At 50.7% G+C, this 14827-nt stretch overlaps 1 protein-coding gene across 1 annotated transcript; it reads left to right on the top strand.

Moving 5' to 3' along the window:
* The first annotated feature begins 2615 nt into the window (after window positions 1–2615).
* LOC144180005 (endothelin-converting enzyme 2-like) lies at window positions 2616–14552 on the top strand. The gene is made up of 3 exons (XM_077708416.1): window positions 2616–3092; window positions 7705–9446; window positions 14192–14552. Exons 1-3 carry the CDS (start codon window positions 2616–2618, stop codon window positions 14550–14552), a joined length of 2580 nt encoding a protein of 859 aa, XP_077564542.1.
* The last annotated feature ends 275 nt before the right edge of the window (window positions 14553–14827 follow it).

The following is a 14827-nucleotide window of genomic DNA, read 5'->3' as shown; positions in this document are numbered from 1 at the left end:
TCGAAGCCAATGCTCGGCTCGTCGGGAGTTCTGGCACAGAGGGAGGCGGCCGTCTGGGTCCAATCGAAAGTCGGGGTTTTGGCTTGAACGAATTCATCGGACGAGGGGAAGCCATCACTTGGACGATGTCGGCGTCCCTGCAGTAGCACTAATTAGAATCTCGATGGGCCCTTCGAGCCACCAGGCACGCTCTCAGCCTTCTTCTTCGCCTTCGGAATATTGACACCGACGCGTCTACGGGTCGGGGATTCGCCATGCTGGTATTAAATGTAGGTGTAGGTGCTACACTTGCGTCTGCATGTCATTTGAACCAAATGTCATTTGACTCAAATGGGGTGCTTCGAATGCCATTCAGAATCCGCCGTGCTACACTACAATTTCAATGGCACTTAAAAGCTTTATAATTCGCTCGCCGTGCTGCATAGCGCTGCTGCTGTCGAGTTCATTTTTTACACAATATTGCAACAATCAAATTTAGCGGCTGTCCTTCGTATTAATATGATATGAAATTACCAATAACGTAAACTTTGACACGGTTTTTGCTTAATTATGAATCCCAATCGAGGTTTTTCGTGCTGTCTGGCAACACTGGTTCGTTGCTTGCTCGCACTGGTGCTGAGAGTACGGAATTATTACATCTTGATATCACGATTTAAGTGAATGAGAAGTAAACAAAGTCCTATAATTAAGAATATTTTCCTCGTTTTAAGTACGCCAGTAATGTATTTGTTTATGCTGACTTGGAACGCTGTGTGCGAGAGTGCTAGAAATGGCATTTAAAATCCCGAATGTCTCCCTCGGTGCTCATTTGGCTAAAATGTCATTTGAGCCGACTGGCATTTCAAAACCTAGTGTAGCAGCACAACTTGGCATTTGAGTCAAATGACGTTTGGTTCAAATGACATTCGGACGCTAGTGTTGCAGGAGTATTGTAGCAGGAGCAGGAGCGGGGTGTTGAATTGAGTCTGGCGCTGAGTGATTCTTCCAAATGGATTCACTACGAAGGAGGGGGGCAGCGGGGGTCCCGAAGGGTGGGGCGATGGGGCGATCGCCACCTCCCCCCCCTCCTTCCACACACACACACAAAAAGAAAGGTAATCGGCTTTTTGTTTATCTTTCATAGCATCCGATTTCTGCGAGGTGCAGACTCGCGCCGGGGCCCTTTACTTTTTTGGTGGGGAGTGCCTTAAATGCGGGCTCGACCCACCTGTCTCATAGCCTACGCGGTGCTGAAAACCCCGGAGTCGCTAAGTGATTTGAGCGCAAGCGGGTCGCAGCGTAGAACGGCAAACGCCGGCATTGTCCCGTGGTTGTCACCACCGCCGCATCCGAATGCCCATGTCCTCCGCGCACCCCTCAGAAAAAATACAGTGGGAGGCACAAGGTTTTTAGATGGGAACCTCTTGGTGCCTGGAAAGGAAGATACATTTGCCGTCATTTTGGTGTTTCTAAGAACCTGGAGAATAAAAGACCGGTGCGCGCTTTTGTGGGAGGCGACACAGGCCGCGGTGGGTCAGGACGCCAGGCAATAGCGCGTTCATACTCTAACTTGTTGAACAGGGGGGCGCGTTGCAAATGCAAGCTATATTCGATACAGACGCGATCCGCCGCTGCAGGAATGGTGCCGTGCACGGCGTCCCTCGATTGTTCATGGTGCAGCCGCGGGTGTAGCAACTGCTGTACCTGCTACGGAGGAGGTGCTGCTATTCGGTGCCGGAGTCAGAGACCGGAGTCAGAGCCCGTCAGGTGAACCATCGAACAGCAGGAGCTTCTTGACGCAAAGCCAAGCTAAAGAAGAAGAGGATCGCGCACGTAGTGGGCGTAACTTGGTATACATCTCTTTGGCCAATTTTCCACGCGGGTATGTGACCTCGTCTGACATCCAGCCAACCTACTACGTCTTCTTCCAACCAACTCGCTCGTGCGAAGTTTCGCTGACTTCGTTTCGGTGTGGTGTTCCCCCACTTAACAGGTATCTATACCGGGCAGATCTAGCAACCTCACCCTTGTGCCACTTCTGCCATGAAATTGAATCGGATGAGCATTTCTTCCTTTTTTGCCACCGATTCTCGCATCACCGGAGAAGGCTGTTGGAGGCTCCCCTGCGGCGTCTTGGAATGCCACTAACCTTGCCAGTGCTTTTGTCGTTTGGAGGCACGCAGCTAGGCCACTGCCATGGGGATGTCTGTCAAGCCATTCATTCCTTCATTTCAGAGACGGCTCGTCTGCCTTGTTGAAATGATTCTGATCAGGCTCTCTCGCTCCTCTTTCTTGTTCTATTTCTGTCTTCAACCTATATTCTAAATTCTTTCTTCGACTTCACCTTTTTGCCAATCTGGTTTTTTAGTTAAAAAAAAACACACTCTTCTTGGCCAATCCCCCTGAGTGGGTATGTGCCACTTTATGGGCCACCACCACCACCACCACCACGCAATGGGAACAAAAACTCGCCCATTCCCCATAATTTTTTTCTCTAGGCACGGAAGGAAGACGAAGCATCTGTCCGCCTTGCGGGCGCTTAGGTCACGCGCCGGAACGAATTTGAGGAAGAACCCCATCTTCTATGGCACATCTCGCGTGGGTTCCTCCGTATGGACGCTGAAAAAGCAAGAGGGATGTCCAAGTCCATCGAGAGCAGCCAGGGCTCGCCCGGAAGAAAGCGTAAGAGTCGAAAGCGCCCATCCCAGTCCGGCAAAGCTGAAGCGCCTCGCTCCTCGACGTCCACAAGCAAGTCGGGGGCATCGTCTGTTCCCATCGAGCGGACTGCAGGCGACGACAACAGTTTGAAAGCGAAGGCAGTCTCACCGCAAGACCTCGCACCTCCTGTCGAGACCACAGACGCTGGCGTCAGAGTTGAAAAGTCAGCGAAGCCAACTGAACCTCTCAGCCAAACGCAACAACAGGTCACGAGCAGCTCTGCCAGCCCCACCGGCACCGATGCTAAGATGGCCGAAATCCCCGCCGGCCGCACTTCACATAACCTGCGCCTCGCGCCTCCAGTCGAGGAACTGTCATCAGCAGAGGGCCCGCTCCTCCTTGCGTTCCCCGATGGGACATCGCTTTACACCACTGATTCCGTCCCGAGGCGCCAGGTGGACGACCGCCAGTCTTTCAGGAAAGCTTCCCTACGACGTTTTTCTTACCTCGTGTCGCTGCTCCCATTTTATGGGAGAGCGTCGAGAACTGGGTCTTATGAAGCTCCAGCGATAGCTTTACCCAATCGCTCAGCTGCCTCACAGGTTTTGTCAACTAGTGCTTCAACGAAGCTGTCACCCACACAACTCGACAGTCAACCCCAGAACCCCATTTGTGTGACTCAAGTGACGCCTACAGAAGCCACCGCGGAAGCACGGATGCCAACCACGGAAACACCCGAGGCACAAGTCGCCCCAGCACCGCCAGCGATAGCGACTGCCTGTCCCCCCGATCCAGGGTTCGCGTCATCGGAGCTGCCCAAAAAATCACCCGTGGTCAGATACAGCAGTGCTTGGCCAACCTCCTCACGGGGTGCGCCTGCTAAACGCCAGTTCCCGCGAGTCATGTCTTTCCCAAGACCTTTTCCACGGAAGACCAAATCGGTTCCGGTTCATCGGGTCCAATCGTCTAGCAAAAGCTTCAACATTCACGACCTCCAAAGCATAGTAAGTCATTCCACTTGCTCCCGCAATTATAGATGGTAGCGTCTATTCCCGGCATCCGTGAGAATCGCCGCCAGGAAGTTCTCACGACAGTCGCCTCTGATTGGCTAAGCACGCCCTCAGGAGATTTTATGGCACAAATATTTTCTAAAAACGCTTTCCTACAGGTGCTCCTGAGGCGCTGTGTTATAGCACTCGCTTTTAAACGAGAAGGTTAAGGTTCGAGTCCGGAATGGCTGGAGTTGTTTGTTTTAGCTTTCAAAATTTTTGAAGTTTTCGCTCACGGTGATTTTGTTAATGCTTTTTTATACTAGTTATTACTATATCAGAAGATTGACGTGCATGCATTTTCAATAGGTTGGATTAGGTTAAATATAGATAGTATTCTGCGTCGTTGGGCTGGAATATGCGACGATTGTTGCAGTTGGGCTGGATTTGTCTAGGTTGATACGTTAGGTTGGGCTACGTTAGGTTAGATTTTATTAGGTTACGTTGGAAGGTAATATTATTCAGCGTATTTATGCAGCCTGCTTTTATGGAAACGGCCGTGAGAATTTCCCGGAGGTAGTAATCCTCGCGCTGGCTGTGAGGTTAGAAGCAGCCTTAACAGATCTTCTGATCTTGTGTTACACGCACCCTACACCAAATGATTATGCGAGCGCAGTAATGACATGTGGAACTTTTGAGTAGATGCTTGAAATTTACAACTTAAGACATCGTTAGTAAAAATCTCGCGGTGTATGTGGATATATTTTTTAGGGACTTTGTGGGCATATCCTATCCTTAATCGTTGCCATTAAGGAACACATGTATATAACAGAATAACGGGCCGTCGTTATTCTCGCTGCTCTCGCGCTGCACCGAACTGCCCTGCCGAGAGAATCTGCCCACAACGGGTTCGAGAGCGAGCTACGCCTCTCGCTGCGAGTGTACGTTGTCAGTCACTTCACAGGGAAGCGATACCTTTCATAGTACAGGGGGTTTATTAAGCGGGTAATCACGATACAAACACTACAATGCACTACGCACCTAGCCCCTGGGGCATACACCCAGCATGTGCCCAGCCCGTAGTCGGGTAGAAGTTATAGCGTCCGCCGGCGCTGGCCGGCCGCAACGCTCGCTGACAGAGGAAAGGGGCTCTCAGTGGCCGCTACAGATTTCAAGCCACTGGACTCGACCGGGTGGCATGGGCGCTCGTCCACTGACCTTAGACGGCGGAATTCACATCGTGGACGCGGGGCAACCCACCAAGGAGTGGAATAGGCCCGCGGAGACTCGCCGGACGTCCTAGATAGACGCACTGACGCAAATCAAGGCATGCGCAAATCGACACGGTGGGTGCCGTGACCCACGGAAGTGGGAAACAACGGGCAGAGCAAGAAACGGCCAAAAGTGGCCGAGGCATTTACGTACCGTGCGATCGCTGCGCGTCCCAAGGGCGGCCTCTCCGGGAGTCTCCTGCGCCCATCCCCCGTCGCCTCGTAGGGAGGCGCGCGAGGATCGCCCTGGCCCCACCAAGGAGGATGACGTCGCTAGCGCCTCCTCGCTCCGATTGGGGCTTGGCCCCCACATCTTTCCCCTTAAACTGCTTTGTAAAACGTCAGTCAATTTTACTCATGGCCCGTGCGAGGATGCCGACAAGGGAGTCGGTTTTTAGAGCCAACGTGATATGGTGAGAGCCCGTCAGCATGCAAACAAGAAGGGGTGCGTCGGGAGCGGTAGGCCTGTCAGTGTGGACCACGTTGTCGGGCATAATTACTTGCGCTAATAGATAGAGGCACGCCGATGGCGTCGGCTGTAAATCACGCAGAGCAGCCTCGTGTTTCCGACTAAGCATGGCGAGCGCTTATGATCGCAGCGGATAGTTGACGTCCGCATCTATAGTAGCGGTGCTCAGTGTCACCCATAGTACCAGATCTTTTCCCGAATGCGTAACTTTCTTTTCCCGAACATTTACGTGTTGGCGCCCAGTAGTCTAGCATTAGTTACGTCGCTTCACAGTTTGCCGCCACCGCCTTCAGGTCCACGATGGCCATACACCATGACTGTTCTACCCGGAGTGTGCCCGATTATTGTTGTCGTAGCAATCTTTGCCGAGTACCTCCACAGCCAGGAGCGTGTAACGCCGTGCATTTCCACAAAAATGCAGATTTCGCCAAAGTTCCAAATGTAATCGTTAGAAAAACGTAAATGGAGATAACTAAAAATGACAAAAATATTCAAAATTACAAAAAAATGTCAAAGCGTACATCGCATGGCATTTCTACAATAATGTAGATATCGCCAAAAATTCACCTGTAATCGTTATAATTGCGTAAATGGAAATCATTGTGGTTGAACGAAATTTTGAAAAACTAGGAAAATAAGAAAAATATAAAATAATTACGGAAAATGGCAAACCGTGTAACGCCCTGCATTTCCACAATATTTCAGATTTGAACAACAAATGTTATCGTTAGAATAACGTAAATGGAGATAATTGGTCGAGCGAAATTTAAAAAAACTAAAAAAAAATATAAAAAAATTACGGAAACTGTCAAAACGTGTAGCGCATGGCATTTCCACAATAATGCAAATTTCGCGAAAGTTCCACCTCTAATCGTTATAATAGCGTAACTGGAGATAATTGGTCGAACTAAATTTTGAAAAACTAAAAAAATTGATTGTAGGGTTTAACACGCCGACGCAACGCAACGCAGGCGGGCTCAGGATTAATTTTGACCACATGGGGATCTTTAACGTGCGCCGAAATCTCGTACACACGGGCGTTTTTGCTTTTCGCCTCCATCAGAAAAGCGGTCGCCGCGGCCGGGAATCGAACCCGCGACCTTGCGCTCAGCAGCGCAACGCCTTAGCCACTGAGCCACCGCGGCGGGTCTGTTTTAGGCTCCTGCACGCGTGGCCTCGCCACCCCTAACGATACGTGCAGTAGAGTGGCAACTTGTTTCCAAATAGATTATGACTCTAAGCAAGTTATCAGCAAACTAGTAAGAACGAGAAGAACAACAAGAAGAAGTTTAGTTTAGTTTTTTCTTATTTTTTAGTTTATTCGAGTATTCCTAAGTAAATGAACGCGTGCACTGCCGGTCAAGTACATTAAAATGTACCTCCACACTTAAAATGCCTGCGGCGACCTCCTCTAGGTAATGTAAGGGAAACGGAAGATTTCGTGCGGTGTTTCTGCATCTTTGTTGTTCAGAAGTGAACGGTTAAAGTAGGAAACAGCCGGACGCGGAGGCACGGACTCTGCACCGACGGCGGACCTTTGCCGTGTGGTGAGGAAGGGAACGCTGCATGCCAAAACAAATCGCTGAAGGAATGTCCAGGCTATGTTCCTTTCCGGGCATTCAGGCAGCGCATGGCTGGACTGCGACGAGTCGGTAACAGGGAAATGTAGCCAAGCATGGTTTCGCTAAACTTTCATTGTCGTTCCTCGGGGGCACGTCCAGGTGCCTGGACGCTGTGACCGCACCTCGAAGCTACAGCAACAGACACGGAACTCTTTTGTGCCGCTTGTTAGAACGCTGCGGGGTGTAGCGGGCAAACCGTACATGTGGAGGTTCGAAACTCAAGCACGTGAAGATTCGTTTATATTGACGTGAAATCTTTCTATGTATTGCGTTTACTGTTATGTAAACATTGTACTACGCAGCGAAAGTGTGACACGGCAAGCGTTACAGACGGACAGACCCGTCCTCTTGCTACAAGAGTGCTTGCATGGAAACCTTGGCTGCACGAGTTCACGAAGTTCTGAATAATTATTGGACATCGTCATTCTAACTCAAAGTTTCAATATTATTGGCCCGGACCCACAAATCGCAGTTCAAAACCACCGTTAGTAAAGCAATTTAACACAAACGGAAAATTTTGTGTGAGTATTCGTTTAATAAAGGGCAGATAAATCTCCTCCCGTTTATAGGTTCTAGGAATCGGACTTAAAATAGTGCTTAAAAAGCGCCAAACTGCTCCTTCCCACACACAGTAAACAAAACGGTACCACCCTCTATAGTTTCAGTTCCAGTGTGGTGGCTTAAAAAAATAAACCATATTTGATTCTTTGTTTCAGGCCGTACCACCACCAGTGATCGACCCCAAATGGACCGACGTGTTTCCGAAAATACCTTGCGCGATAATCCGGTTCACCTCCGTGGGTCTGGTGGTAGTCGCTGTGGTCGCATTGACTTTGGCCTTGTGGACAGCGAAGGGACACGTGCAGCCACGGGAGCCCTTCTGCGAGACTGAGGACTGTCTCCTGCACAGTCAGCTGCTCCGCGAAAGTGGTAGAAAAGGACTTGACCCTTGCGAGGACTTCGCCGCCTACGTATGCTCCGCCTGGACCCCACGGGAGGAATACGGTGCCTACTACGCGTCCACTATAGACGAGGGGCGTATCTTGGCGAGCTCGGAGTTGAGGGCGACGCTTCTCCTTGGCAGTCAGAAGCTTCCCGTTGGCAAGAAGCCCCTGGCAATGTACGAGTCCTGCATGGGGCGGGCGCAGGAGTACGGCGCGAACGTCACCCTGTTTCGCGACTTCCTCAAGGCGTGCAAGCTGGCGTGGCCCGGAAGTAGCCCTTACAAGCACGTCAGTCCACTGGACATCCTCGTAACTTTAGCTGTCAAGTGGCAAGTACCGGTACTTTTTCACGTGAAGACTTTTCGGAGGCCGCTGGATCAGAAGTGGCTGGTATCTATCTCTCCTGGGCAGTACCTTCGGGCTTCTCTTATTCAACACCTTTACGTTAAGAAGTCTGGCATCCATACCGACTATGTTGCACTTTTTCGGGATCAACTGAGTGAGGATGGTCGCAGTAGCATAAACGATACGGTGATCAACGACACGTTACGCGTAGAGCTGCACATACTTGAGCTGCTCCACTCAGCCCTCGTACCTCCGTTTGGCCAATCGGCGTTGGTGCAAGTGAGCCAGATGGAACTGTACACACCAACTGTGTCGTCCAATGAGTGGCTCCGCGTTCTTCGGGTCAGCCTCAGCGGGCGCCCAGAGCTGCAGTCCGACGACCTAGTATGGCTGAGTGACACTGAATTCTTAGAAAAGGTCGGGAAAGTCCTGGAGAAGTACCGAAACGCCCCCCACCGGCTTCTTTCCTTTATTTCCTGGTCCTTGGTTCAGCTAGCCGCCTCGATCACCGACTACAAGCTCCTGAATTACCGCTTCGGCGACGATTCCATCGTAAGGATTTATCGGCCGCTTTACTGCGCGTCGACCGTCGAAGCCGCTTATCCATTGCTCGTAGCCGCTCTCCACTCCGTGGCTCGATTTTCACCTGAAAAGCGCGCCTTCATCGACGAAGCCTTCAAAAACCTCACCTTGGCCGCGGGGGATCTTGCCAACAAGTCTCTGTGGCTGGACGACGCGAGTAGACGACTGGCGGCCCAGAAGGTTTCATCGATTCGTTTGCGCGCATGGCTCCCCGCTATGTACCTTAGAGATGACGACGAGCTGGAGCGTCTCTACGCTGACTTTCCCGAAAAAGAGTCCTCGCTGGCCGCCTATTGGTTCGTGTCAATGCATGCCACGGCGGCCAATGATGAACTTCGTAAGGCCGCTGATGATTCGGGCCTTGAAACGAGCTTCATGAGGCCGTACATGATCCTCTCGGAGCCCTTTGGGAGTGTGGACGTGGCCGTGGGCGTTCTGAACCGGCCGCTGTACTACGCGAAGGGAACCAAGTCCATGCTGTATGGAGGCTTCGGCTTTTCCGTGGCGCTTGAGCTGCTGCGGTCCCTCGACAGCAAGGGCATCCAATGGCACCCCAACGGGACTTATGGCCGCCCTTTCATCTCGAGGTATGACGGGGACCTCAGCATGGTCCAATGGGCCGCTGTACAGAATACATAAATGCCCCTAGTGTTCAAATTGCTGTGAGGTCAGCAGTGAAGTTCGCCACATGCGCTTCGTTGTGACGAACTTCATTAGTACTTAGAAAAGCTGTTGACTGGGCTAGTTGGTTGTTCATAGTGGTGATATGCAGCACAGAAAAATATACGGAACCAGAAGGTATACACACGGAAACATCCTGTATCTACTTTTGTATGTATGTGTAAAGTCACTTATACATTGATTGATTGTAGAGCTTAACGCGTCGACGCAACGCAGGCGATGAGGCGAGCTGTAATGGAGGGCTCCGGATTAATTTTGACCACCTGGAAATTTTTAACGTGCGCCGAAATCTCGTACACACGCGCGTTTTTGCTTTTCACCTCACTTATGCATGCCTTACTAGGAATACGTAGCTGAGTGAAGCTGTCCAGGTGATGGCTTGACTCCCACAATGTCATCGGTGCTGTGACGGTGCGCAAGAGCGAAAGTTATTTCAGCGTGCACTGCGGATGTGCAAAGCATATCTTAACAACTTGTCTAACTTTCGAATGCAACGATTGTTTATACACTTCACATAGGCAAAGTAGGAGCCCGAAGCGTTTTCTGCAGGTGCGAGAGGATATCAATTACCTTAATTACCCGATTCTAACGAGCCCCCGATTCTAACGCGCACCCGATTTTCCTGGCAAAAAAACCGAAAAAATTTGCACCTCCGATTGTAACGCGCACGGAACTTTGTGAGCAAGAAAAATGAATGCGAGAGAAACGGGCGATTTATTTCTCGAAATAATCGCACTAATCTCACTCCTCGTCGCTCTCCGCTGACCACAACATCTCGTCCTTGGTACCGTCAAGCGGGTTCGCGATGCCACACTTCAAAACGGACGTTCAACCATGGTCGATGGGATTGTGGCCCACGCCTCGAACGCCCATACTGCGAGCTTCTCCAGAGGCGCACGCTTCAGCCGACCGCTCGTTTTGAACGCGTGAGAGCCGCTGCTGCCATTGCTGTTATCAAGCGCGCAAGTGGAACGGTTTGACGGTTTGTGTGAACGCTGATAGAAACGCCTAGCGCCTATGCTTCCTGCGTCCGAAAAATCGTTGCTAAAAGCTTTGGCGCCAGCTTGAGATGGCGATGGGCGGGGCGAAATTTTCGTTGTTTCGGCAGTTTCGGTTTCGTATCCGATTCTAACGCGCATGCGATTTTTCGACCTATTTTTCCGGAAAAAAAAGTGCGCGTTAGAATCGGGTAAGTACGGTACGCGGTTTTATGGAAACGCGATGTTGAACGTAACAGTTGTCCGTTTTGAATAGAGCACAAATGCGTTGCGGGAAATGGTGATTTACAAATGCCACGTTTAAACGTCAGGATCAGTCTGGTGAAACAAACAGTTCTTGCATATGCCTGCACATATTTAAGCCCTTCTTCTTTGTAGTATATAAACCTTTTCACCTGGTAATCTGTGAAAAGATCAAGACATGTTCTGGGCTGTGTTGCGGATGCGGAGTTACATCTCCCAGTCGACTGCGCCAACCATAGAGCCACTAGCACAGCCCGCTGATAAAATGGAAGCTCCCAGGACAAATAAGTTTTAATAAAAAGGTCCATATGTCGGGTACATTCCGGAATCCCACTTTCGGGTGACCGCAACGGGACGCGCTCCCACTACCTTCCCGGTACGCGTTGCTACACGCTGTGCGCTTTAAGCGCCCGTTATTTGAAAACTCGTGAATTGGAGGCCTCCGTGCCGCCCATTTCCCTATCCGTACACCTTTTGCACAGACAATAGCCTTTCTTGGGCCGCTAAGCCCGAACGTTTTGAGCTATCTTTTCGGTCCAAATTTTTTAGCAAAGAGAAATGTCAGGCATATTTGAAGCAAAACATCAGTGCATAACTGGTAATGGCAGTGTTCTAATACCCACCGCTGTGACTCAGGGGCTAAGGCATTGCGCTGCTGAGCACGAGGTCGCAGGTTCTATTCCCGGCCGCGGCGGCCGCTTTTCTGATGAAGGCGAAATGACAAACGTCCGTGTGTACGTGATTTCGGCGCACGTTAAAGGTCCCCAGGTGGTCAAAATTATTCCGGAGCCCTGCGCTACGGCGCGTTAAACCCTACAACCAATCAGTCAATAAATCAGTATTTTTCGAATTAAAAATAGGTGTGTGCTTGAAATTCGCAATAACAAAAAAAAATTGCATTTAGATCAATTTTTTGCTCAAAATACAGAAAGGACACGCGCGCGAGCCGAAACCTCGTGGCAGCAATCGAAGTACAACAGTATGGAAAGGTTTCAAAAGATGGCGCGTGAACAGCGGATCGCGGGAAATTTAAATGGGTTTGAGCAAACCTGCAGTGTTGGTCGTGGGACGAGCGAGACGGGAGAAGGAAAGAGGGTTAGAGAGGGAAGCGCAAGAGAAATGGTGAAATGAAGTAGCAGCTGCTCAGCCCAAGAACACGTGTTCGATTCCCGGCCTCGGCGACCGCTTTTGTGATGGAGGAGAAAAGCGAAAACGGCCGTGTGTTCAAGATTTCGGCGCACATTGAAGATCCCCAGGTGGTGAAAATTAATGCGGAGGTCTCCACTACGAAGCACCATCCTCTGTCTAGCGTCGGCGCGTTAAACCTCACAATCAATCAATCAATCAATCAATCAATCAATCAATCAATCAATCAATCAATCAATCAATCAATCAATCAATCAATCAATCAATCAATCAATCAATCAATCAATCAATCAATCAATCAATCAATCGCTTTCCCGAGCTTGCGGGTGTCGGCCCAGAAAGTCACCCACAAGTTCTTTTTTCTTCTGGTGTCATGCCAGAGGTCTGGCTGGAGGGAGCTTTTAGCAGGCCCCCCTGTATTCGGAGGTCAATAAATCCCACCGCGCGCTCCCACGTGGTGGGGTCACGTGTCACAGTGACCTGAGAGCCCACTTTGATTTCGTTTTTTTGTAGTGTAAGCTACTCTGGCCGAGGTTGAGCAGTTTCCCGTGGGCCGTGAAGGGCCGTACTGCGCATGCGCGAAGAGAATGAGATTGGATTGGATTGGCTTGGATTGGATTGGCATTGGGATTTGATTGGATTAAATTGGATTGTATAGTAAATCCAATCCAAGTGTAGTACGGGTGTGTGGAGAACTGGGTCTCCGCATTCACCAGTATGAGCCTTCCAGAGGAGTGACGTCATAGCCGCGGCAGACGCACTGTTGCCGGCGCGTGCCCAGCTGTCGGCTCCGTTGCGCTGTAGCCAAGTCTGTCACTGCGCCGGAGCCGCTTGATAGCCGTTTCGCGTGGCCCCTGGAGAGCCGTGCTGCTCATGCGGGAGAAGCAGTGACTAGACTGGGTTGGATTGGGTTGGATTGGATTGCAAACCGCTTTAGCAGCAGTAAGCATAATAAAGAGCTAATCCTAGACAACCAGGAAACCTAAGAATAACCAGCTGAACCTTAGCTCACGCTACGTATATCCTGGTATAGCCGAGCTAAGCCACTGCTAATTTTTATAACTAGGCTTCACGCTTCGCAAAAACGGCATATAACTTTTTCTTCCTCCACGGCAGAAAAACTCGTCTCTCGACAATACTTGCTGTGGAGTGAGCATATACGCGGCGAGTTTTGCCTCCCTTTTCTTAGAACAACAAAGTATTGATTGTTCTGTTTGTCGGGAGGCGGAATCAAGGGACAGACGGACAGGCATACAGACAGACCAAATTAAATTTTCCCGTTGAAGTGACGTAAAAAAAAATATAGTCTTTAAAAAATTTAATCACCTCGACTGAACGCAGCCTCTTTGTTTTGAAAATAACTCTTCGGCTTTAAATTTGTCTCTCTACTTTTCGGGGCGAAGCCCCTGAGGTGCTGGGGCTGTCGGCGTCTCATGTCGTCGTCATAACCGTCGGCTCATGTACTAAAATACCGAGACCGTCGTTTACGCCTCGCGCTCGAACGTAACGCGTACTTACGAAAATTGCCTTGCGATTACGATACTCCCTAATTCAACATTTGGGCGCAGTAGCAGTGCGCTGAGGCAGCACTCACTCGAGGGTTCTCTCGACGGCAGCGATGATGAGCCTGCGTCAGCGGCGCGAAGTGCGTCTTATGAAGGGACCGCGACCCGCGTCTAAGGCAGGGAACACACACCATCGTCATGCGCACGACCCCCCTCCCCCCCCTCACGTTTTCGCCAGCGTCGCGCAGACGAGCGTCTCGTGCGGGCACAAAATACTGCCCCCCCCCCCCCACCCCCCTCAGCCACCGCACACTTTCGGTGAGCGCTCGCGCCGCCACGACGAACAGCCCTCCTCTCACAATTTCGCGATACTCTCCTCCTTTGCTTTCGCTCACTATTCGTTCTTGCCATCGTTCCCTTGGTTACCACGATGACGCGGCTCCGTCCAGAGACGGCCGCCGAAGGCTGCGCACTGAAATACAGGGGCACCCGTTTAAGCCTCGAGCTAGAAAACTTCGTGCTTTAAAGACACGACACAGCAAAGCTGTATACCTCTACCCCCAAGGGTTTCATCTCCGTTGGCAAAAGCGCAAAGGCGCCAAGAATATACTTAAACACTGCATGCTTTTCCACTTACCAGGTTTCACGTTGGGGGAGATGGCCGGTGATTTTTTTTAAAGCCTGTCCGTTTCTTATTGCTTTGTCGTCCCAACACACGTCAGGTGTAGCACGACACACAACTCTTTTGGCCTGTTTCAGCGCATCGACGGAAGCCTTCGCCGAGCGAGACCGCTGCCTATCCACAGGCGGGGTCGATGCAGCCGAGAGTGTGTTCCCCGAAATCCCAGCGCTGGAGGTCGCCTACGCCGCGTACAGGGCGTCTCTGCGGAACGACAGCGCACACCAGGGCATCGCCGCCGACATGACGGGGGACGTGGTGTTCCTCATGACCGCATGCTACACGACTTGCACGCACGTGTTTCCCAGCGATCCTCCCAACCCGTACGCGGTGGATTGCAACAAGGCCATGCGCAACTTTAGGCCTTTCGCCAAGGTCTTCAACTGTCCTCCGGGTTCCCGCATGAATCCCGACAAGAAGTGCCCGTTTTTCACGAACTGATTGCCGCAGTTTTTCTCCTGGGCTTGGGTGCGCCAAATACGGGAGATAAAAATAAATATTTGTCGATGAATACGAATTGCTTGCACGCAGGTCGTTTGCATGGGTTACTATAGTAACTAGTTTTAAGAGAATAGAATGGAATAGAACTTTATTTCACATCATTTGCATGATGCAGGAGACCCGAGGAAAAAGCTGCAAGAAGTCAGCTTGACAGAGCCGCACGCCTCATTCATTGGCATGATACATAAAATTTGCGATGAAATGATATATAAAAT

This window comes from Haemaphysalis longicornis, unplaced genomic scaffold (assembly GCF_048455015.1).
Source record: "Haemaphysalis longicornis isolate Haplotype H1 unplaced genomic scaffold, Haemaphysalis longicornis Haplotype H1 scaffold_4, whole genome shotgun sequence".
NCBI lineage: Eukaryota > Metazoa > Arthropoda > Arachnida > Ixodida > Ixodidae > Haemaphysalis > Haemaphysalis longicornis.
Note: the sequence above shows the minus strand (reverse complement) of the source record. Positions and strands in the feature narration are given on the sequence as shown.

Bases quoted from the DNA above. Each gene is read 5' to 3' on its own strand.
- LOC144180005 (XM_077708416.1), top strand. From the start codon at position 2,616: ATGTCCAAGTCCATCGAGAGCAGCCAGGGCTCGCCCGGAAGAAAGCGT. The intron at 3,093-7,704 runs GTGGACGACCGC...TCTTTGTTTCAG, and splicing joins ATTCCGTCCCGAGGCGCCAG to GCCGTACCACCACCAGTGAT. The intron at 9,447-14,191 runs GTATGACGGGGA...GGCCTGTTTCAG, and splicing joins GGCCGCCCTTTCATCTCGAG to CGCATCGACGGAAGCCTTCG.